Consider the following 23,807-nt stretch of genomic DNA (forward strand, 5'->3'; position numbering starts at 1 on the left):
ATGCATCGTTGTGTTCATGTTTTCGGAAGCTTCTTATCACATTTCTCATATTCATTACTCGACTACTATGGCCTCTATCAGAGTATCCTCGCCAGCGATAAACACTGTAAACACAGATCCTGTGTCTTAACCGAAGTACTTGGAGATGAACTCGGTAGTCTCCTTGGTACTGAATATCGAACTCGAGGTTAGCTGTTGAGACCAGCAGAGGCTTAAGTATTAACTTACACTTCTTCCTTTTGAGCTTTCTCCTGCCCATTTTCGAGATCACCTCTTACAGCGAATCCGTGCACGGCATCAGGGAATTCTGTAACAATAATGAGATTAGTATGTGCGAGCATCGTTGCGTTGATGTTGAGTGTACAAGAGATGCTCACTTTTGACAACTAGTTTGTCGCCCAAGTTACCCTTCAAGATACCCTCGACTTCATCCAGAGCTTCATCAGTCATCATAGCGTCTGCGGTTCCCTTAAAAATAGCGACAGGGACTTTGGTGATGGGTTTGACATCGTCGTTGACAAGGAAAGAAGGATGGGCAGCGATTGCGACATCCACTCGAGCGGGTGAATCATCTTGAGCGAGAAGGAGAGCTATCAAAGGGGAAATGAAAGGTTGACAGTACATTAGCATGGTATAATCGAAAGAGGCCCCATCACTTACAGTATCTTCCTCCCCAGCAGAATCCGACGGTGGCGATCTTACCACTGCACATCGATTCCATGATTCAGCTTGAACCGAAAGCATTAATCGGATGGTAACTCACGTAGATTGGTCAGCCCTCAAAGATTGGAAGTATTTTTCGACGAGTGGTTTGGATACTGGGATGAGATTGACAAGATCAGGCCCGGACACGATAGATGCAAATGCCTGATGAGTTAAAAAGACGTAGTCTCACTCACCAGCTTCTCGATGTTTAGCCAACCAAGGTCCAAGAGCAGCTCCTGTCTTGGCTGTATCAACAGCTTTTGTAGCGATGGTGGCCTCTGCTTGAACACGAAGATTTGGTACGATGGTGTTCAACAGTTCATGATCAATGGCATCGCCTTCGAAGAAATCTGGAAGAAGGACTTTCCAACCGTTACCGGCGTATTCGTCCGCAACCTATTCAATTGCAGGACGCACTACTGATCAGCATCGGCCATCATTTTCTCATGAATGGACTCGGCGACTGTAGGTAGGAACTTACAAGCTTGGTGTTGACGAGATCAACTCCGAAGATGTCAGAGATGAGGACAACGACATTTTGCTTTCCTTCAGCGGGAGGCTTGGGGTTGGATACGTAGGTCCGAAGCCCGTGTAAAACTTCAAAAGATCCTAAGGGATCACCTTTGTGGATGTCTATTGTGCGTATATGCAGAATTGATCAGTATGTCTCTTTCTTCGTTCTCGAGACTTCGATTGGACAAGGACAGAGCGGAAGACAGTATCGCCCCCCGATGTACAGTAATGTGCATGAATGGACCGCAAGGAGAGGAGAAAAAAACACAGGGGAGACGTTGATGATCGAAATGCGAAAGGATAAGAATGCACTCACGTCCAGTAACGCAGCAGGGGGAAACGGTGGTTTGCTCTGACATTGTATTTTCTATTTGTGGTGTTTAGTTGTGAAGGTATTTGAGATAAATCTGAGAACGTTAATAAATGCAGCATATATATGCTCAATGCTACTGCAACACCTTTTTGCAAGTCATCGAATAGGTCTTTGACGTCACCAGTGAGCAAACGCCGATTGCTGGGATGACTTTTCCCACGGTTGTATCACTAGTAGTTTCAAGTCTTTTCATCATACGTGAAGGGCTAAGCTAACTATGGTAGTCACTTTGGCATGCATGCAATCGTATACAACCATGGGATCTACTTTCCTCATGATCTCTGGCCTTTCTGGATCTTGAGAAGCTCGTTGGAGAATTCAACTAAGTAATAATCCGCGTCTATAGCATTGCCATCTCGTCAGCTTCGGGCGCTTCTCGCGCATTTTAGTTAATCGTCGAACTCACAGACTAAACCGTGATCCATGAATCTCCTTCTTCCAGTTGGGTTACCATTGATTGTTGAATGCTGAAGAATGGGGCTTTTGGTCAGCTTAAACTTCCAGTGGCTTTCGCGAACACAGCATACGGCTAAAAGGGTCTCCCATCCACCTTCGCCGAAATCAACTTCACCATCCTCCTTCAACGTAGCTTTGGGCGTCAAGCATTCTCTCAATGTGTCTTGTACGAGCTGAATAGCTCGTTTCAAGTATCCATTAGCCGCAACATTATCAGTGGGTAACAGCAGCTTGTAGATCCATAACATGCCCACTGCTGTGATAGTAGCGGCTGAAGCATCGTAGGGACATGGTTTAGGAGCTTTGAAATCCCTAAAACAGCACAGAGAGAATCGGCTCAACCGTTACTGTTATATAATTGTTATGGGCTTACCATTCTGGGACGCCTGAAGGACCAAGAAAGGAGATGAAGACATCCGTGAGTCTCCTAGCTGTGTCAATGAAATCTTGTCGACCAGTCCGTAAAGCTATATGTCCACGACAAACATTGGTGAAAACTGCCCCACATTCAGACGATAGATTGTAGGGACGTACCACATTGTCCATATCCATATATAGCCCAAGCTTGCCCTCTTGACCAAACACTTTCATCTGCATAACCTTGAGCAGTTCTCAACTCCATAGGTAATCCTGTCTTTTGATCAAAATTCGCAACGTGATATGTTGTATAGTCTTTTCGAACATGAGATATCAATGATTTCTCAGCTTGACGAGTAGCTACTTTGGCATAACGCTCGTCCCCTGTAAGCTTCGTAGCTTCATACAGCATATCGAGATTCATCTGCGGAATTTAGTCAGCCCATGACATGTGCTAATAAGATTGTCACTCACCATATTATCAATGATAACGAGATAATGCTCGTCCATATTGTTCAGAGTGTATTTATCGCCATCATGGACGTTTGACATTGAATCCCAACTTCTGATGCAACCAGCCTGACCACCTTTCAGCTCAGGCCACAGCTCCCCTATAACGCAAGTCCACACTCACAGATTCACTATATCGATCTACCAGACTTTCTGAGGCTTCGATCAAGACCTTTTTCGCTTCTTCATCGCCTGTCATGTTGTAATCTCTGTTATAATCTGTAAACTCTTACTGTCGTCATCCGAATACTACAATAGCAACTTACCTTCCGTAAGAAAGTTGAAATCTGAATCCTTGATCGTGATTTGTGCTAGGTCTCGCTAGATATTTGAAATCAGCTTGCCACCTTCGGGCTAGTCTGATCAATTCCTCCTTTCTATAATGAGGGTTGATTGTTGATTTGTCGAGTTCAGCTCTCTCTGCTAATAGCCATATCAATCCAGGGAAGAATCCCTGAGTCCAAGCCGTTGAGTCTAATGTCCAGAGAGATTAGCTGACAAACGCCTTACAAGCGCATTTGAGCTTACTCTTGGAGCAATGATAGCTGTTTGGTCCTCCAGGTACCGTATATTCAGGAGATCTACTAGGAGGGGGTCTCTAAAGGATGTATGGTCAGAGGTGTCTGGCAATCAAACCCGACAAAAGTAAACGAGGCGTACATTGGGCTCGGTGTCGTATTTCTGGGCGACGCCGACGACTTTCACTGACAACGCAGGATCATACAGTTCGTTAACAGCAGTAGTGAGGTCTGACATAGCCTCGATATTGCGCAGGAGGGATGCGTCGAATACGGAGAAAAGCAGCAAGCGTAAGAAAGGCAAATTGGGAGTGAAGCTTCACTGGTCAAATCACAGCTTTTGCGATCGATTATACTATCTGATGTCAATTCTTACGTAGTATTGTGTTTGCTGGTCTTCAGCATCTTATCTTCACAGCATATATCCAAAGCTTGCTTCGTTGTCTCTAACATATCATCTTCGCGGATGACGATGATGTTTTATCGGAAGCACCGAGGACACTCAGGAACGGTCTAAACCGGTCAAAATTCGGGCCGTATGGTTACAAAAGTCAGCTGATCACTCGTTGCCCCACTTTGGTCTCTCATGCGAACTATTTTACTTTTAGACTTAATCTCATGTGAGATATACTCCGCCTTCACATCATTTGTCTTCTTGGCAATCTCTAACAAGCATGATATCTGTCAACGGTTCGCGGTATGATGAAGTACCGATCATTGATTCGCGGGCTTACACCCCCACTTTCTGGACCTGGGAGTACCAGCAAGATGTATCGGAGATGAAAATGCGGGTTTCGATACACCTTTTCTCTTCGAGCCTTGTTCGCGGAATGGGAGAATGATGTGACAACAATACGACTGAGTCAGTTCGGGAGTGTGTTTACCTTCTGAGATCTAACGGATGTATTCCCGCCAAGCACATGATACTAAAGAATCCATTCATGGTTTGTGGATGTCAGAGATAAGCGGCCCGGATGTAACAAGTTATAAGCACAGAACGGCTACCATTTCGCCATGTTGTTTCGTTCATCCTAAGACTCGTCGAGCAGTCTTACGCAGCAGAGATGGCTATCACTACCGTGTCAAAGAAGGACGATACTCTCCATCTAGAAGAAGCTCGGAATGACTTCTCAGATATTGATGCCATCAAAGCGGACAGAGATCGATACGTGGTAGCAGACGATGAAGCTAGAAATTATGTCAATCCCGACCTCATTATCTCGGACGAAGAAAGTAAAAGGATGAGAAGACGTATTCACAAAAGGTTTGTCAGGTCTGGGCTGAATGTCGAATGCACTATACATGTGGCACGTAACTGATTTTCGATGGCACAGGGTTCTCCCTCTTATGTGTTTGGCTTATATTACTCAGGCTATGGACAAGGTGAGTCAAAGAAAACTCGTGTCTGACACACACTGACTGGAACAATTTGCAGGGTACTCTTGGACCAGCCTCGTAAGCGCTTCCCACTTGTACTGTACTTGGGTAGATCAATCGAGCTGATCATTCACGCTTCTAGAATTATGGGTTGGCAAAAAGACGTAGGCGCAGTAGGCAACCAATACGCGCTGACTTCGACATTACTATGGCAAGTCATGTTACTGCCCTTTTATGTGATGAAGTGAGGCTAAATCAGAAGCATAGGTGCGGTATCATCGTTGGTGAACCAATCGTAAGTCATTAGAATTTTATTCCAAGTTTCAATTATGAATAACTCATCGTTGAGAACGTCTAGGCAAACCAACTTGTCCGACGATTCCCTCTGGGTAAACTGTTAGGGTCTGCAATGATTGTCTGGTCCGGACTACTCATGGGTCTTACCTTTTCGTTATCGATTCCGCCCGTATTCGCTATTCGATTCTTGCTTGGATTCTTCGAAAGTCTGTTCGGTCCAGTTCTCCTTTCGAGTAAGTCTATATAGCCACTTCTCGAACATGAAGAAACCCTAAGTGACCAACTTATCTATAGTCACTGTCCAGTGGTACTTGAAGGAGGAACAACCTTTCGTCAGTTCAGTTTGGCAAAGTATGCTGGGAGCGAGTCAGTGAGTGAAACATAAAATCAAGATTACTCGGGCTCAAGCTGATGGTCACTATTCAGAGCTATTATGTCCCTGTTTGGAGTAAGTACTCAACATACAGTAGGCGGTGAGACTGAAAACAAGTATACTGACGATTTTCAAAGTACGCATTCTACCATCTTTCGAAGAGCGCCGGATTGCATGGATGGCAGTGGATGACTTTGACTGTATCCCTCTTTTCATTCTGTTCAGCTGGTAGGCCTCACACTCCTCCTACAATCATAAAAGTCGCTTATCCCATTCATAATCGTAGTGACTACATTCCTTTTCCTACCTGATTCTCCAACCAGAGCACGATGGTTAACCGAAGATGAAAAATCAAAATACGTCGAGAGGATCAGATCTAATAATCAAGGTATTAAACATCTGGAATTCAAGCATTCTCAAATCTGGGAAGCCATTGGTGATCCTTACACATACCTTTTATTCTTATTGGCACTATTCAATACTCTTGTTGTAGGAGGGATAAATACCTTCAACGCAATTCTCATTAATCAAGCTTTCGGGTTTAGTGTTTTGGACAGTCAACTGCTTTCCATCCCATTGGGAGCAATGGTAGTCGTCACTTACTTCTTACAAGCGTGAGTAGCACATTAGATAGTCTCAGCTTTGTTCATGGCTAACACCTGATGAAAACAGCTATTTGGTTACGAAAACCCGTCAAACCCTTCTGGTAATGATGGCAACCGTCGTACCCAACATTATAGGCACGATTATGCTCATATGTATCGCACCCGGACCGAAGACTAGAGGTGTCCTGATTTTCGGATTCTACTTGATGCAGTTTTTCCAATCTGTAAGTCGACCAAAACAGGAAAGGGGGAAATACAGAAAATTGACGTAACCATGTGCTCAAGACGAACCCTTCCATCTTTTTGATGTTATCTAGGAACTCCGCTGGTCAAACAAAGAAGTCATTTACCTATGCGGTAACCTACAGTCAGTATTTGCTCTCCTCCCATTCTGACTCGGAACTTGCTGAAATCACATTTACTGCATAGTCGGTTGGGCTGGAGGTAATGCCATCGCCAGTCAGATTTTCCAAGCAAAATGGGCACCCAGATACAAACCCTCCCTGTATATCCATTTGGGGTTATACGGAGGATTTATAATTACTTGTATCGTAACTCGGCTCTTGCTAGTCAGAAGAAATAAGAAGAAAATCGCTGCTCAGACAACGGCAGATGGAACAGTCATCAACCTCAATGAGAGAGCTTTTGAGGATCTCACCGATATCGAAAACCCCGATTTTAGATATTCTATCTAAAAGCCAAGCGAAAAGGCAAGAAGGTGGGATACAATAAATCATGAACCATGGACGAAACTGCAGATAATTGGATTGAGAGAATGTGAGACAGGGGGGAATAGTCTGGCTCGTTTCGTAATATTGTTTTTCAGATAATGGAGTTCTTTATATAAACAATGTCTCATGAACTCTTTGTCCTACTTTGATTGCCCATGACATGATTGTATTTGTTGTCGTCATTCTTTGCGAGTTTTGCGAGTTCAAGCATATCCAGGTCCTTGCATACTCAGTATTACATGCACAGCAACTCGAACACAAATTGTATATAGGTATCAAGCAATTCCCAAACCTTTCTTCAGCTCCTCAGCTCCGCTATACCCCTTTTGACTTGTCTCCCAACCTTCTATCCAACCTTTCGTACTTAATCCTTCTTCTTTAGAAAATGGCAAGGCCCATATCCTAGTTGCAATCCATTTCTCCTTTTCTCCCGATTTCAGCTGATGGAAAATAGTAGGTAAGACAGTCCTAGGACTGATCAAGTTCGTATTTCCATCTACGTCTTCTACACTTGCTTTGCCGCCTTCGGATGGGAGGACATCGATGACCGCTGAAACTCCTCTTCTAGAGACTGCCACAGCTGAATTGAGAGTTGTCGAGCGTCCTGCTACCCCTTCCGCTGCAGTCTCACGAGAGAGAATACGCCTTTCAGAGCCTAGAGGTCCATCGACCGAGTGAATGGCAAATCCGGAATCGGCTAAACGAAGGTCACGGTTGAAAGAAGAGGAGATGGACAGTTTATGTACTCTGGTATGAAATGGCTTAGAGACAGTAGAAGGGGGTATTAACCAAGTGATCACCTCTACTTCAGCTACAATAGATGAATATGTCAGCAATAACCCTACCAACTGTCCAAAGGACATTCGATTGTATATCCTGAAGTCATCACTTACGCCAAGGAAACCATCTAGCTTTTACTATCCCTTCATCACTTATTCCGAGGTTTTCCACCTTGAAAGGTACTCTCCATTTCAATCCTTCATCGTCAGACAAAGCCAGTACGGAATCAGGTGCATGTTGAGGAAATCCTAATGCGCCTGAGGGTACAGAAAAACCGAATGCAGAGGAATATGCAAATTTGTTATATTTCTCTGCTGTATGTCTCATCGGGAAACCAACATTCTTGTTCCTTTCGATCAAATTGAAATCACCGATTTCAGCTATTGTGATATTATATCAGGAAACAATGCTCACTGTCCACCGTTGAGAACGAATGTATGCCCCGCGGCATGACTGAATACTTGCATCCAAGGTTTCACCACAATCCACGGATCCGGCAGTAACTCCTTAGGATACGGCTCTTCTTCAGAGATCCAAAAAGGATGCGACTCCTTCAGAGCTAGAACAAAGAACGATTTCAAAGCCCAATATGGTGATTGAGGGGAGTTATAATCCTGATTCACTCCCATCAGGAATCTTTACATCGAAAGGAAAGAAAATGATTGACTTACTTCGCTCATGAATAAGGAAGGATACGCCCAACCTATAGTCAAGGATCCGTCTCGGTTGAACACCTCAGGGTTTTGAGTGAACCACCTTATATTTCTCAGCAGAAGACCCTTTACTACGCCCCAGGTGTATGGTTTAGGCAGCTATTCTCATACATCAGCGCAATCATCAATACTCGTTCAGAGAGAGGGAAGAGCTCACCTCGAGATTATCAAAAGCCACTGCAGCCCAGAATGAGCTTACTGCAAAGCGGTAGGTCATACTTCTACCAAAAGGTATACCGGCACCATCTGGAGCAAGGAGATGTATCACATAAGGAACGTTATCTCTCGCTCTCTGACGATATTTCTCTGCTCTTTCGGGGTCGGCAAGTTTAGGTGATCGGGAGGTAATAGCTGCATATAGTAAAGAGTAGAATGGAATAGCGAAAGACGTGGCATAATAATCGTATGCGCCGTTGTTGTTATTCTGCGGACCGTCAGAGGGAAATCCCTTGTAAAAGATAAAAGAGCAAGAACATTAGCTTCTATTGGAGATGATAGTAGCAATTACTGTACTAGTTGGATATTCCTTAACTCACGTGTTCACCAACATACGACTCCATATATTCCAGCTCATCTTCAATAGCTTGTTGACTGTATTCCGCATCTACAGACTTGAGACCCAGATTTACGAGGACACGGAAAACTATGTAATGATCCATTAATCAAAGTCGGGTAAATCGCGGTACAAGCGAAGCGGTAGCTTACATCGCCAATTATTTTGAGGAAACTCCATTCCATTGCACTTTAAGAGCCATTGGGTCACTCTCTGCTTGGCTTCTGCAGACAGTGGATCCCAGAAAGTAGAAGGTGCAATGGCTAAAGATATGCCCTGATATTGCTCACTCAGTGAGCTTAAGCTCAAATCGAAGCCTATCGAGTCTCTCGACTCACTATGGCAGCCATTTCGACGAATCTCTGATCTTTCTGTGTGTGATCTCCCCAATATTCATCTTCCCTACTTGGATCCGTTCCAGCATCCAGACCTTCTCTCCATTTCTTGCCCAAGTCCTTGAGAAGTTTATTATCAGGATCACTAGACATCAGAGGAGCTAAACCCCATAAAGCTCTTGCATATCCTTCCATCTCAGCAGCAACAGGGTCAAAGTGTGTCCCCGTATGACCGAGAGTGATCCTTGCTCCTCCATCCGATCTAGCATCATCCAAAGGTTTCAATAAGTCTGAAAGCAAATTGACCAAGTCTGTCTTACTCTCAACTGGATTGGAGATAGTTGATTTTACTTGAGCTGTAATTCGCGGCATCTTGATTTCGCGAAAACTGTCTGATCTTGAAAATTTGACAGGAATCGCTAGTTCATCTAGAATCACACATCAGAAATTATAACGCTTCTGGCGCGATCACACATCCCTTCAACCTTGATTGATCAACGCTCAAACCACTTGCATGTATCCTTGGCAGCTATCCGGTCCGGCACATCAATGCGCCTTCTTCATCGGAGCATTCGGCACCGTTATCACACATGATCAGATTGCATCGCTCTTCTCCGATTCATGTATACTCGTACGCCGAGCAAATAACATGTGTCGTCCAATACGCAGAAATCATCTTCACGAGGAAAAGTATCGATGAAAACAAGCATCGCACAACATGCATGAATCTCATCAACATCAAGTGAATTTACAAAACGAGGGAGTCAATCAAAAATAAAGATGAGGCGAAATCCCAAAAGACGGTTGGCAAAGTGATTCTATTCAAGATAGTACATGTACTTCTGGCATTGCCTCTCTTGTTTAGTTCTAAGAAGGATAAGAGAGTTGGGGAAAACGAGCTCTGAGGGATGCTGTGCGTCTTATATCTTGAGCTTTGACCTGCTTTAGGAATCGCTTAGAGTTTGAGAGTCGCCTTCTAGTAAAAGTGGAATCATAATGATTAGGACACAGAGTTGCCGGGCACTTATTCGAAGGGATACTATATTGAGCACCGGCCTATTTGTTTGCAGTTGCGAATGTTAACCTTTGGTATTCACCTCAAGAGAAAGAGAGGTCAGGGTTTGAACATACAGTAGTGTAGTAACAGGGTCCAATGCTAGTTAAAGAGCAGCCAAACCCTAGTTGTGCCGAAGCTATTCCGTCCCAAGGATCAGTCCCTGTGTTCGACTTCATATTACCTCGCATGACTCACTCTGACTGGCGTATTTGTCTATCGTAATACGGTTCAGATCTCCATCAGAGGACGGACATGTATAAGCTGGTTCACCTATGGGATGCAAACAGCGTCAGTCCTGTGCATCGGGCCGGAACATATGTTTATCAGGTCTTCGAGTACTTACCAAGATTATCACTCTGTCTCGCTACATCTGAAGCGACAGGTTTAGGAGCGCTTGGATCATCATATCGTGCAGCTGATAGAGAAGGACAATCTGTCCCCAATCCAGAGCCATATTGAGTCAGAGCCTGGAGGTGAGATGTCAGTTCTCTTTTGTTGTTCAGCCGATATCCAAACTCACTGGATTCGCTTTACTGGCAGTGTAAGAACAATAGTCGTTTGCACTTCCGTAACTAGTCATGGATGTAGGATTAGCTACAAAATATATAACAGCAGACATTGAGCTTTTTTAACTTACTAGCAGAATTGATAAATCTCCCAATCATCCCTAGTCGTCCCAATGGTATTCCGAACTTCAACTTGGGTTAAAGCTATACCTGATACTGTTTTCGATGCACCTTTATAGCGTAATAATCGACCAGCGGATCAGTTGAACTACTTTCGGGACCAATGTGCCCAAATTCAAACAATAGGATGGAGGAGACACCTACATTTGTCTTGATAGTATGTTTCGGGTTCTTCGATAGACGGACACGGATATGTCGCGGTACCATCTATACTAGTTACATACGTGACGCCGTTTTGAGCAGTAACGATGCGGATGCAGAAGATGGTTAGAAGTATTGTGTGAAGCGGTGTGCAGAACATTGTCAAGAAGGTGTGATTGATTAAATGATGGTTAGGAAGCATGGAGGGGAAGTGGTAAATTCGATGGGTTAGTTATTTATATCTAACGATCAGTACCATTATCATGTTTACTTTCTGAGGTCAGTACGTCTGGCGGCATACTTATCCGAACGATCCTCTCTTATACTCATATCAGTCGTGAAGGGCTCAGAGAATGCCCTATGATACGAACATTATGATCGTGTAGCCATAGATTGAAGCATGCAATTAAACTTAAATTTTCAAGGTCAAGCATGACTTCCAGTACAATAAGATATATCACCATACCGAGAACGTAAACACAGAGTTACAATTCCGTGAGTCACCCACATTTCCAGGCACAAACTGAGATTCCGGTTTGAAGTATCCCGTAAATGTCATAAAGTTTCAGAAGATCTGTTTTGTTTACTTGTTTACAGTCGATAACTGCTCAATAAACATCGCTGCTGACCATAAGTCAGTAACTTTGACTTTCACGACTTTGGTTTCGAGAATGGTAAAATAAAAGGGCACATAAGCTAATTTGCGGAAAGAAAAGTTGGCAGCAGCGTTTAAAGCCACATCATCATACAACAGATCACGTGATATGAGCATTGGCGCCCCGTGCTGAGGAGAGAGATGGGAATGAGAGGTAACGAGTAGGCAGCGATGACAATGAAGATATCGCATACTTGACAACGACGAATGCACACAGCCTCAGACACACATAGACACAAGCATCCCAATCGGCACATCCGAGCAGTGGCAAGGTCGTGCAAACGATACCTATCACACGCCTTTGATCAATAGAAAACCTTTATATTGCAACGTCTTGAACGAACGACATCCCTCACTACCATTCTTTGTCCGGATTTATACCTTACAGAGTCGCAGTCAAGTCGTTCTCCCTGTCTGAGACCAATCAAGGCGGTCTCCCGTGGGGTGTGAGGTAATTTTATGTTTCGATCGAATAACACGACTAGAAGACTGTATTAGCCACATCTCATCCCGTTTACAGCCCTTTCTGCTTTCTATACTGTCGCTTACAAGCAACGACTTAACGTCGAATACTTTTTGTGAACGTTTACCTCAACTACTCCCTCAATTTTCGCTATAAGATGAACACTATACCGATACCGTTACCATTTGAAAAGGGTCGAGAAAGGGAACTACCTCCCCACCTTGACCCATCAAATCAATTCTACGAGTCTTCGCCTGCTGCTTCTTCTTCTTCAACACCTATCCCACGATTCTCATCTGCTCATCCATCGATACAACAATCTGGACATCCTATGGTCATAGATAACTCACAGGACGAAGATCCATCGGCAGGACCCGAAGAAGAAGAGAATATATTCAGAGACATGAGTTGGGAAGAAATACTGGAAGACCTCAATGCTAGGTTTTTGATCAACTTGCCTAAGGAAGAGATGAGTCTGGTCAGAGTTTACTGGCAAGCCGAACAAGCGTAAGTAAGATCTGCGTTATATCTGAACATACATATGCTTCCTCACCGCTGTACTGATATGTGAGACCACTAGTCATTGGTTTTATGAAGATTACCTTCGTCCGTTGAATCCGCTTTTGCCTTCACTGAGCCAACGAAACTTCACGCGAATCATCATTGAATCTTCACCGCTCTATGCTGCGCTCATGGCTCAAGGAGGGGTAGACTATGATCAGGTGTGGGAAGAATACTGTAGTTATAAAAGGATGGTACCTTGTTGCGGTGGTATCTTGATTAACAAAGATGGGGATAAGGTGTGTTACTGGATCCACATGCAAGGACTTCCGCATATTCCCTCTTGGCTGATATCATTCAACTGTAGTGCTTAATGGTTAGAGGATACAAGTCTAGTGCAGGGTGGTGTTTTCCGCGAGGAAAGATCAATCTTGAAGAAGAAGAAGAAGCTTGTGCGATAAGAGAGGTGAGAGCTATACAGTCTCATGCAATCATAGTGAGGAATGCAGCTGATATCCTGTATCGTTGCAAAGGTGGAGGAAGAGACTGGCTTCGATTTGACTGGCTTGACAAACCCTGCCGATAAAATCAAGACTCATATCAACGCACAAGAAGTCACTATGTTTATCGTTAAAGGTATTGACGAAGCTACCGTATTCAAAACTCAAACGCGAAATGAGATTGGGGTAAGTGGATTGGCCTTCGCAAAGCATGAATAGATTGTATGGCTAATTCATTCCATTCAACGATACAGGCTATTGAGTGGGTCAAGTTGACAGACTTGCCAACGTGGATAAACAAGAAGGGACCTAAACGAACCGGAGGACAAGGACAGAAAAAGTTCTACAATGTTACGCCCTTCGTTACGTGAGTAAGCTTTACCTACTTCTGAGCCACAGCTAAACAGCATCTGCATGCAGACCCTTGAAACACTGGCTAAAGGAGCATGGAATTGATCCTTATATGAAGCCTAAGAAGAAGGTTCAGCCCGCGTCCAATTATCGAGATCTTCAACCATATCAATTTGACTCTTCTTCACCTCATCCGGCCTCTCCAGTCCTTTCTCACAGCTCTTCCGCCCTAGATCATCTGTTCTCCCGCTTCATACATAAACAAGAAGAAGAGCTCTCGGCTCCCACTCAACAAGCAGTGATAGGGAGTGACAATAAAGCAGGACTGGAGAGATTATTTGGGAATCTTAACGTGCTAAAAGAGGAGGAAGAATCCTTGGCCAATAAGGTTGATAGTGGTTTAAGTGATCACGAGCGAGAACAGAATGAGGACGACGCACTTGCGAGATTACTAGGTGGTATTGGTATAGCTCAAACTCCTGCACCTCAACCTCCAAAACCCACTCCTGCTACTCAAAACCAAAATAACCTGCTTGCCATGCTTAATAGTCGTCCCTCCGGTCCTTCTACGTCTACACAGCAAGTTCGAGTTCCGGAAAGTCCTGCAAAGCCCCATCAAGCGAAATTACTTGCCATGATTTCCCCTCCTCCCGCCAGTGCATCCATCAAATCACATCCATCCAAACCTATGTCTCTTCCTACTTCTCCACGACCATCTAGCGCCGCTGGTGCTGTGGAGGAAACGCAAAGACAGGCTAAAGCTCGGGCTTTACTCGATATGACTATCGCCGGTATCGGCATTGTTGTACCGGCAAACTCAGCTCATCAGATGGAATCTCTCAATATGTCACATCCAGCATTTTTACCTCCTTTGCCTCAACCCGGTTCTGCAGGAAGAGTCAACAACGTGAACTCTGGCACTGTCACACGTATCACGCCGCCAGGGGCAGGGTATATGCCATCTGTCCATCAGCCTCCACCATCAACCTATACTCATAGTCAAGGCTATCGACCTACCACTCAACCTCCGATCGGGTCGTATAACGGACCTCGTCCTCCTGCATCGACCTCGAACCAGCCTCAAGTGCCCTATGGGGCTAGTCCTCATCGAATATCGCAACCCCCTCCTCCTTACGAAGCAACTAATCAAAATCAACATCGAGGGGGCTCAATGGATTATGGCCCCTTTGGGGGAAGTGTCCACCCAGCTTACGACCAACGAACAATCCAATCACAAGGTATCAACTCTTATCAAAATGGTATCAACGCTACCAATGGACCAAATCCTCGCCCTCCACCAGGTCCACCTGGAATGGCCAACCTAGCAAATACTCAAGCTTTTAGGCCTATGTCCAACCCTGTTCCAGGTGTGAATTACGGAATGAACTATGGCAGCATGGGTGGACTTGGAGCGGGACCTCATCCGCCTCACCAATACCTGCCACCATCTTCTCTTCAGGGAGGATTTGCTCCACCACCTCTTGCTAATTCCCATATGAATGTACAAGGACCAAGTCAAATCAATTCGCTATTCCAACCTAGACCACCTATGGGACTCTCCATGCCGATCAGTACGAACAATGTGGCTTATCAATCCCAACATCATAGTTTCCCTTCTCATGGCCCGCTTCCTCAACTTAATCCTTCCCAATCACAATATAGTGCACCAAGAGGTAGCCCACCTAAAGCCCCAACCTCAAATAATTCGGGTGTAATCCATCCTATCCCACGGCCGGCTCAAGCTCAGGGTGCAGCCTTGTTAGCTATGATCAACGGAGATAAACAAGGGAGGTAACATGAAGGGATCGCCTATAGAGTGGGAACAAGTGACGTGCTGTCTGTAGACGACCAAGGAAGAAGTCGCTGTGTATATGTATAAGATCTTAGAAATGGTCTTCTCCATTCGCTGATTCTATCTCCGGTCCATTTCTTTGCAAGTCACCGAACGTAACATAAAGGATTATGAGGTATTTGGGAATCATGCAGTGTTGTTTGAGACGATGCAAGTCATTCTAACTTTCGCCTTCTGTGGGCTTTCCATTGATGCTGGTTCGTATTGGTCAGGGAAGGCCAAACATCCTTTTTATGTATGTCGCCCTCTCAACTGCATGTCCGTTATAATACACAATCATACTAACGATATAAGCTGCTCTGACCAGAAGCGATGTAGCTTTATCTCAACCTCTCAAACTTATCTCATATCCTCGACGTAGTCGTATTGACCAAACCAGAATGAATCATCATATTAATTCGTCTGTCCCCTTGTCACCCTCGAATCAAGAGATGAACCCGGAAGTTAAAGCTTTTACCAGTCCTGGAACTTCAGTATTCGCTCCTCACAGCAATCCCAGTGCTGCAAGCTATGATCCCGCCACTGCGATGAATCAAAACCAAGTTGGTTCACCAATACAAACAAGTTTCAATAATTCACAGTCTGCATCCGGGGTGACTCATGTAACACCTTCCCACCCTCCAGACGTTTCACACATATACATTCCTGAACCGGGTACTTGTCCGCATCCATTTCACCTCACACATTTCAGCAAAGGGCAGTACAGCAGAGGCAATCCTGATGATAAAGCTAGACGTACCTTTCATGAAGATGGTCGATCATTCATATGGTGTAGAGCGTGTCCATTATCAGTAATGAGGTATGGGTATCTATCAGCTCTTACTAAATCTATTCCTGGATCTGCACCACCTTTAGCTTGTCCCGCACGGTATGACACACAAAAGATCGGAGGCAACGAATTGCCCAAAGGGTATAGGGAATTTGCGGAAAGCATAGTCTCTGTCGAAGATGGATTTCTCCTCAGGAGTCAAGATGTCAATGACAACAAGCAAGTTAACTATGGGTTTGAGTGTCATCATGAAAACGATTATAGATCAAAAAAATTGAGCGCGAGATTTCTTGAAAGACCTTCATTGTATGTCGAAGCCGAGAGAGAATGGTCTCGTTTGACTGAATCTGATCACGCACAACTTCCTTATCCTCCTTTCAGATATACAGGATCATTTTTCCAACTCAACGACAATACTACAAACTTGACGAGCTTTAATCAGTATGTTCCTCAACCGTATCCTCAATATCTACCTTGGAATGAACACATTTGTCATTCGCCTACATCCTTTGATCCAGGATTTCCTCAATTTGATAGCAACTCCACCAACATGGCCAACTCGAATCAAGCTTTCAATCAACCACAACTTCATGATCCACCTTCTCTTACCGCAGGTGATCAATCGCACCATACTGAACTAGTACAAGCAGAATATCCTCCTCCTAGTAGTGATCGATCTTCAATCGATGATCACGATCAGTGGGATCGAAACATGACACGATCAGTCGACGATCTCGTCAAGATGGATGAAAATGACATGAGTTCTCGTCCCTGCACTGAGACGGCTTCATCGCCTCATAACAGCATTCTGGGGAACGGTACAATCCCATCTGGGAACATCAGCTCTGCCAAAAAGTTGTACCTGATGTGGAATGGGGCTGTTATGGCTGAAAACTTTTAGAATAGCCTTGCTCAATAACTCTCATCAATTAGATCAAATGATACGGGACCTCAAATCTACACTTTGTATAGATCTCAAGCGAGCATCTCATACATTCTCATCGAGCAAAGAGATTTAAACAAGATGACCTAATGGAAGAAACACAACGAAACGAAACGAAACGAAAACAAAAGCGAAAGTGAAAATGAAGAAAAAGAACTTGATGGAAGTATATAGGTTTTGATATGTGGGACTTTTATATATGTTTTTCTTTTCTATTTTATCTTCCTCCTATATGTTTAATGACATCCCTCTAATTTCCTGCGTGTCTCTCGTATTTACCGACAACGATAGCGTGATCTCTCTCATAAGGTTCAAGGGTAAGTTGTTCTATAAACCCAGATATAATCAGTATGTTGTCATCGCATTCTCGATCCAATCGATAGACTCACCTTTGGGTTTGATACCTTCTTTCCTCATGTTGTTGACCTCACTAGCGAAGACTTGAGCAGCGGGAGCAGTAGAATCGATACAATTGGCTTTGATAGAAATGACGATTGCACCTCCATTCTTTAAGAAATGATGGGCGTTCAACGAGATGATTCGTGCTTGATCAGGTTGAGCAACATCGGCGAAGATAACGTCAACCATTTGAACGAGCATTCGGTATTTTTGGGGGTGTCGAGCATCATCAACAATGGCTGAAAACGATCACGAATTGATCAGTTTGATTGCATGATTTAGCATGAAGAGGTATCTGTGTACTCACGGACAACGTTAGTCCTCTTCTTAGCCATACCAATCAATTCTCGTCCTGGTCGGTGAGAGAATTCGACAGCGTATACTACACCTTCGGGACCAACGATATCCGAAACGTGAGAGACGGAAGAACCAGAAGCAGCACCAAGATAGAGTACTTTAGCTCCGGGTTTGATCTATTCGAACGAGACACGGCGTAAGCGAAAGGCAAATTTCGATGGGGGAGTATACTGTTTGTGTTAAAGACTTACGTGGATGTCATCTAAACCACCCAAAATACCAGCGGCCAATTTACTTCTGAAAGGATTCCATACTCTGTACTCGATCTTTTCCTCCTCACCTTCGGCATTGGTAGAAGCGATTGAGATTCTCTTTTCGCCATAGACTGATTCTCCAGGAGTCATGTTTCTTGTGACCAATAAGTGCTCTTTACCCTTGGCGATATATACACCTGCGTGCTTGTGGGGTTCAAGAGTGACGGCACCGGGTCCTTTTCGACCTAATCCGGCTTTACCACCTCGACCTCCTCTGTCACCGCCGAATCCGCCTCGTCCACCTCCTCGAGCGCCACCTCGTCCACCTCGATCACCGCCGAATCCACCTCGGCCACCTCCACGACCACCACCTCGTCCACCTCTGTCACCGCCAAATCCTCCTCGGCCGCCACCTCGTCCACCACCGAAACCGCCTCTGTCACCACCACCGAAACCACCTCTACCACCGCCTCGGGCACCGCCTCGGCCTCCTCGTTCACCTGCAAGCGAAAAAGGTCATTGTCAGTTTTGCCATCTGTAACATGAAGCGGGACATTGCTTCAATACTTACCGAAAGCCATTACGGAAGTTTAGATTTGAAAGTTGAGGGTGAGAGGGAGAGTGAGATAATTATTTGTTCTACTGCCGGCTAGTGTTCCGGGCGAATGCTGATAGCAAGCTGTTGTGGGTTGTAAAAGTGAATGTTCGATGCAGATGAGATGTCGATGAGGAGAAATGATTTTGACAGAAGTCTTGAATATGTTCTCAGGTTGGGACTAATTAATTTTCGGAAAAGAGAGGTGAGCAGCACAATTTACACCAAGTCACGTGACAGCAGACTGTTTCTGGGATTAAATGATGAATAATAATTCCGATAAATATACGATAAACTCACGTTCAGGAATGACCACCCCCCCAATGATGGCATTTGGGAATTGCCATTGCATTTGTAAGTTACTCGATTACACCTACTCGAGTAGTTGCCAAAAGGTCATCATCATTCTTGACATTCAAACTGTGTCTTCTTCTTTCAAAACACATCACGCAGCAAGGGGAAAGCTGTCTAGTATCTCTCTCACGACTCAGTCCCTTGTCACAGGCGAAACCCAGATCATCTTGAACGTTGGTTTTAACCAAAAAAATCGGAAAGGTTCAAGTCCGCTAAATTTAGCCTCCACCCCACACCGACTCGACTTTGAACAGTCAACCCTATCACATCCTGGGTCCGACTACCCTCGCCATATCTGCTTTGATCAGTTCAGATCTTTGATTAGCGTAGGAGGATATATCAAATAAAGTGAGTGCACGACTCTGTATCTCCCTCGCTTGACGTTGGCAGCCCTTCCTGTCATTGTCTACTCAAATGTCATGATATATCCATGTACCTTGCCTCGATCGCTTCCAATCTAGGTCGGAACACTGACATGAGTTAAATATCTGTTAGATGCAAGCCCAAATGATGCCAACATCATCGGCTTTACCTCCTCCATCCAACTCATCTCAACCGCCAACACCATATCAACCTCAAACCGATCCTTCCAATTCCCCCTCAACATCAAATAATCCGCCTCCACAACCGCCACCTTCCATGCCCACTTTTGCGAGTATCAATTCTGGATCTTACCCTTCGACCATGATCTCTGGACCATCTTATCTAGGACCAAATAACCATTACATGTATCAACAACAACAGCAACAGCAGCAATACTATCCACCTCAACCACCTCGTCACGCACAAGCTCACAACTTGCCTTATAATTCATCAGCACTATATAACAATCATAACATCAATCGATTTCAAGATCAATCATATAATTCACATCAGCATCAACATCAAACGCATTTCGCACCTATCTATCATCAGCAATCTTATGGCGGTTATCCTGCGATATCAATGAATGGTGGTGGCGGTGGGGGCGGCCCAGGACCCGCTACTATGCAGAATGGTTACGGAGGTGGTGCCAGTGGATATCAAGTGGAAGCTTATCAACATATTCCATATGGAGCCTACTCTCAACAATACCCCGTACCTCCAGAACCGTATCAACAGTATCCCACTCACTCTGGTAGTAATGAAGAGGGAGAGGGGATCGGAGGTCCCCAGCAACTGCCTGTCCCCCCAATAACGCATATACCACCCAACTTTCCCACACACGATCTTGGCATTAATGGCCATGCTTTACCACCTCTACCCCACCAATCATTCCATCCTGCTTACCCACCCAATCATCCTTATGCTTATGGTGTAGGTGTCGGTTATCCAGGCTATCAACCACAACAGCAACCCATGACGTATGGTGGATACGGTGGATATCAAGAAGGATACATACCACCTACTTCAGTATCAAGTAGTAGCAGTAGAAGCTTTGGGAAGAGCCTGAATCCCGCGGCTGCAGGGTTTAGCTTTACTCCTTCGTCAGCACCGGGGTCTCGAGCAAATTCACAACCTTCTTTCACACCATTACCCAATGATAATCCTCGCAATTCCGCCTCAGAACAATCCTCTGAACCGACTTCTGCGAATTCTAACAACCGCGAACCTCCGACACAGCAAACGATACCTAACGGTCATGCAGAATATTCAGAAAACAGTCACATTGACACTAATATCTCGTTTGGCGACGAAGCAGGAGACATTTCTTCGCATAGCGGATTGGGTCTCACTACTCAATTGGATACATCCGTATCATCATCTGCGCCTTCCACTAATCCTAACCAGTCATCTTCCACCACTAACGGCACCGCATCTACGGCTGCCACTACCGCCTCTTCCCCTGTGTCACTCCGAACACCTAAAGCACCAGAAGCAGACCTTCCAACTTTGACATCGCCCAAATCCCTGCAAACACAACAAGAAGGATTTAATTTTGTCGGAGAAGGTCTGGCAGGTCTCACATCCCCTACTCCTGGAGTCACAGCGCGAAGCATCTCAATTCCTTCGACAGGGTCTTCCAGCTCTAATGGCAAGAAACGTGCATCCAGATCCTACTCTACTCCGGTCGGCCCCCTTAGATTGTTTTCTTATCGACCGGATCATGTGCAAGAATCGGGAAACACCTACTCCGCAAGTGCACGAAAATGCATTCCCAAATCCGTTAGAATCGAAGACGTGCGAGTCGAAGATGAGAAGAAGACTAGGAAATCAAATAGAGGCAAGCCAGAGCCCAGTAAGAAGAAGGCAATACTTATCGTGGGAGACCAAAACAAGAAGTATCTTCAGCCTCGGGGGTCCAGGGGAGACCACAAATTCATCTTTGGAGAAGCGGATCCGTTAGATCTTGATATCCCCGCTGCTGCGAATTTGGTTAAGGCTTCGGAACCCGAAATACCGTCTCCCATGCCAGAAACCAAAGTCTCTACTCCTCAGCCTGAACCTTCGGTACCGCAGCAGAAAGCAAAACCTTTCAGTTGGGCATCACTTGTTCGTGGACCTGCGGCCTCATCTTCCTCTACACCTTCAAAACTGCCTTCGCCAGCTAAATCAACAATCTCGCTTCCAGCTCAAGAGAGTAAAGCTGGACCTTCTCGTCTACCTGTCTCTGACGTGTCTCCCACTTCTCCATCTTCTGTCACAGGCACTCTAACTTCTCCTCCCCCTGTGGAAAAGAAAAAAGCACCGTTCAATTATGCTGCTGCTGCTGCTGCAGGCGCAGCCATGTCGCCTCAAGAAGAATTGGCGAAATTGTTGAGCGAAGGTGTAAAAGGAAAGGGAAAAGAGACCGGCCAAGCTACTGTACCTAGAGGTCTAATCAACACTGGTAACATGTGTTTTGCCAATACTGTCAGTATAGCGATCCGTTTGGACCAAGAACCGAAGCTGAACGCTATGAATTGTGTAGATCCTTCAAGTCCTCGTATACTGCTCACCATTCACTGAACTTTTCGAAGAGCTTGGTAAACGATTAAAAGCTGATTTGGCTAGAAAGACGCCGCTTCTAGAAGCTATGTAAGTCGACTGATGAATCCTTATTCATGGATTCTATCAGCTGACTATCTCCTCAATGGCAGGATCATCTTCCTACGCGAATTCAATGCGCCTTTCCCACCTCCATCTGCGCCTGTATTTAACGGCTCGTTACCCAACGGCTCAGGTACACCAAAAGGAAAAGGTAAAGACCCCAGAAGAGAAGCATTCATACCTGAGAATGTTTACGACGCAATGAAGGAGAACAAGAGGTTCGACTCTATGCGAGTAAGTCAGCTGTGCAACATATCTTCCGGACGATAGCTAACCAGTCTTTCAGCGTGGACATCAAGAAGATGCCGAAGAGTATCTTGGGTTCTTCCTAAACACGTTGCACGAAGAATTGCTTTATGTCTTATCTCGAACACAAACGACTCGGCACGTTTCTAACTCTTCAACAAACGGTGACAGTGAACATCGACAGATTGAAAGACCTGTATCACCTGGAGCGGGAGACGATTCGGGATGGTTGGAAGTAGGAAAGAAACAAAAGACCCACGTGGTACGAGCCACAGAATCAAAAGAATCTGCCGTATCAAGGTTATTTGGGGGAACTATCCGAAGCTTGTTGAAAACTCCAGGATCAAAGGACTCAGTCACATTAGAACCATTCCAGCCTCTCCAGCTTGATATACAATCTCCTAGTGTTCTCAACATCGAAGACGCCTTGAAACATTTGACTGAACCCGAAACAGTTGGTGGGGTTTGGTCTTCGACGCGGAATATGCAGGTGGAAGCTACAAAACAAATGTACATTGAACAATTCCCACAAGTATGGATATTACACCTAAAGAGATTCGTCTACGATCCAACGGAACATTCAGTCGTAAAAAGAAATAAAGCTGTTGGTTATGGTATAGATTTAGCTGTTCCTCCTGGTAAGTGATTCCTTCGATTTGCATGAACATGTGAAGATATATGCTGATGACTGTACTTCCTAGAAATAATTTCACCTGGTAGACGCGGAGCGGGTACAATCAAGTATCGATTATTTGGAGGTAAGTGTATCCTCTTTCCCCCTTGGCAAAGTAAGCTAGAGTCGCCTGTCCATTATGCTGACTCCATGTTTTCCAATCGATAGTCGTATATCACCATGGTGCCTCAGCTTCAGGCGGTCATTACACCGTAGCTGTATCTCGTCAAGATGGAGCAGGCTGGATTCATTTCGACGATGAGAATGTGACTAACATTCCTAAAGAAGATGTAATTGTATCGAAAGAAGAAGCTGAAAGTGGAAAGATGGGTTTAATTGGCGGAAGAGAAAAAACGGCATACCTCTTATTCTACCAAAGAATTAGATAAATCCATGAATTACACGTCGAAGCGGAGTGAACTGTATCATATTGGACAAGGGATGTATAAAACATCTCGAAGGGAAGGATGAATCAAAGCTTGATCGATAACTACCATTGGGACCATTTAATCAACAACATCAGAAAGTAGCATAAGAATTTAGCAAAGTACAAGGGAGAGACATCGCATCCGGGAATTCAGTATCGATATCTTTCAGGGATTTGGGTTAATGGTCTTTCTCCGCACACATGAACAAAGCATAATAATTTCATCAAATCTCCGAGAAGCTGAGTTGTGAAAGGGACAACAGAGAAACGGAAAGAAGTCACAATTTTATACCTTAGCACTTTATAGATCATTTTGATTTCGGTGAACATGAATTCACATTCATCAATGATGTGAATAACGAAGCGGTGCTGTGGTAGGGATATGTGTGTTCCACAGTGAGCAGTGAGCGATGCCATCCTTTCACGGGTTGATCAATGC

The 23,807-nt window shown here is 44.7% G+C and overlaps 9 protein-coding genes across 9 annotated transcripts; 4 read left to right on the forward strand and 5 right to left on the reverse strand.

Annotated features, from left to right (window-relative positions):
• Positions 1 to 126: 126 nt before the first annotated feature.
• On the reverse strand, positions 127 to 1,577 carry IL334_000731 (uncharacterized protein; the record flags this gene model as incomplete). The annotated part of the gene is made up of 8 exons (XM_062932495.1): positions 127 to 169; positions 229 to 307; positions 378 to 590; positions 661 to 704; positions 764 to 818; positions 900 to 1,101; positions 1,187 to 1,338; positions 1,535 to 1,577. 8 exons carry the CDS (start codon positions 1,575 to 1,577, stop codon positions 127 to 129), a joined length of 831 nt encoding a protein of 276 aa, XP_062788546.1.
• A 286-nt stretch (positions 1,578 to 1,863) lies between these two features.
• IL334_000732 (uncharacterized protein) lies at positions 1,864 to 3,670 on the reverse strand (the record flags this gene model as incomplete). Its single annotated transcript, XM_062932496.1, has 10 exons — positions 1,864 to 1,931; positions 1,998 to 2,058; positions 2,119 to 2,359; positions 2,421 to 2,514; positions 2,582 to 2,828; positions 2,879 to 2,983; positions 3,039 to 3,123; positions 3,181 to 3,388; positions 3,443 to 3,512; positions 3,575 to 3,670. The coding sequence occupies 10 exons, from the start codon at positions 3,668 to 3,670 to the stop codon at positions 1,864 to 1,866; spliced, it is 1,275 nt and encodes a 424-aa protein (XP_062788547.1).
• An 826-nt stretch (positions 3,671 to 4,496) lies between these two features.
• Positions 4,497 to 6,779, forward strand: IL334_000733 (uncharacterized protein; the record flags this gene model as incomplete). Its single annotated transcript, XM_062932497.1, has 13 exons — positions 4,497 to 4,696; positions 4,767 to 4,815; positions 4,868 to 4,887; positions 4,952 to 5,020; positions 5,077 to 5,104; positions 5,168 to 5,339; positions 5,401 to 5,476; positions 5,533 to 5,554; positions 5,617 to 5,707; positions 5,766 to 6,093; positions 6,152 to 6,308; positions 6,370 to 6,451; positions 6,514 to 6,779. 13 exons carry the CDS (start codon positions 4,497 to 4,499, stop codon positions 6,777 to 6,779), a joined length of 1,560 nt encoding a protein of 519 aa, XP_062788548.1.
• A 311-nt stretch (positions 6,780 to 7,090) lies between these two features.
• Positions 7,091 to 9,568, reverse strand: IL334_000734 (uncharacterized protein; the record flags this gene model as incomplete). The annotated part of the gene is made up of 8 exons (XM_062932498.1): positions 7,091 to 7,626; positions 7,709 to 7,944; positions 8,010 to 8,209; positions 8,267 to 8,407; positions 8,466 to 8,756; positions 8,845 to 8,951; positions 9,014 to 9,137; positions 9,200 to 9,568. The coding sequence occupies 8 exons, from the start codon at positions 9,566 to 9,568 to the stop codon at positions 7,091 to 7,093; spliced, it is 2,004 nt and encodes a 667-aa protein (XP_062788549.1).
• A 495-nt stretch (positions 9,569 to 10,063) lies between these two features.
• On the reverse strand, positions 10,064 to 11,240 carry IL334_000735 (uncharacterized protein; the record flags this gene model as incomplete). The annotated part of the gene is made up of 7 exons (XM_062932499.1): positions 10,064 to 10,252; positions 10,328 to 10,389; positions 10,449 to 10,523; positions 10,597 to 10,720; positions 10,774 to 10,825; positions 10,891 to 10,990; positions 11,084 to 11,240. 7 exons carry the CDS (start codon positions 11,238 to 11,240, stop codon positions 10,064 to 10,066), a joined length of 759 nt encoding a protein of 252 aa, XP_062788550.1.
• A 1,115-nt stretch (positions 11,241 to 12,355) lies between these two features.
• IL334_000736 (uncharacterized protein) lies at positions 12,356 to 15,345 on the forward strand (the record flags this gene model as incomplete). Its single annotated transcript, XM_062932500.1, has 6 exons — positions 12,356 to 12,705; positions 12,779 to 12,998; positions 13,067 to 13,165; positions 13,233 to 13,385; positions 13,454 to 13,566; positions 13,620 to 15,345. 6 exons carry the CDS (start codon positions 12,356 to 12,358, stop codon positions 15,343 to 15,345), a joined length of 2,661 nt encoding a protein of 886 aa, XP_062788551.1.
• Positions 15,346 to 15,833: 488 nt separating this feature from the next.
• On the forward strand, positions 15,834 to 17,072 carry IL334_000737 (uncharacterized protein; the record flags this gene model as incomplete). The annotated part of the gene is made up of 1 exon (XM_062932501.1): positions 15,834 to 17,072. One exon carries the CDS (start codon positions 15,834 to 15,836, stop codon positions 17,070 to 17,072), a length of 1,239 nt encoding a protein of 412 aa, XP_062788552.1.
• A 292-nt stretch (positions 17,073 to 17,364) lies between these two features.
• Positions 17,365 to 18,645, reverse strand: IL334_000738 (rRNA 2'-O-methyltransferase fibrillarin; the record flags this gene model as incomplete). Its single annotated transcript, XM_062932502.1, has 5 exons — positions 17,365 to 17,441; positions 17,504 to 17,752; positions 17,821 to 17,986; positions 18,062 to 18,564; positions 18,636 to 18,645. The coding sequence occupies 5 exons, from the start codon at positions 18,643 to 18,645 to the stop codon at positions 17,365 to 17,367; spliced, it is 1,005 nt and encodes a 334-aa protein (XP_062788553.1).
• Positions 18,646 to 19,523: 878 nt separating this feature from the next.
• Positions 19,524 to 23,330, forward strand: IL334_000739 (uncharacterized protein; the record flags this gene model as incomplete). The annotated part of the gene is made up of 6 exons (XM_062932503.1): positions 19,524 to 21,845; positions 21,904 to 22,010; positions 22,073 to 22,256; positions 22,309 to 22,906; positions 22,970 to 23,026; positions 23,110 to 23,330. The coding sequence occupies 6 exons, from the start codon at positions 19,524 to 19,526 to the stop codon at positions 23,328 to 23,330; spliced, it is 3,489 nt and encodes a 1,162-aa protein (XP_062788554.1).
• Positions 23,331 to 23,807: the final 477 nt, after the last annotated feature.

Source organism: Kwoniella shivajii, chromosome 1, assembly GCF_035658355.1.
Source record: "Kwoniella shivajii chromosome 1, complete sequence".
Classification (NCBI taxonomy): Eukaryota; Fungi; Basidiomycota; class Tremellomycetes; order Tremellales; family Cryptococcaceae; genus Kwoniella; species Kwoniella shivajii.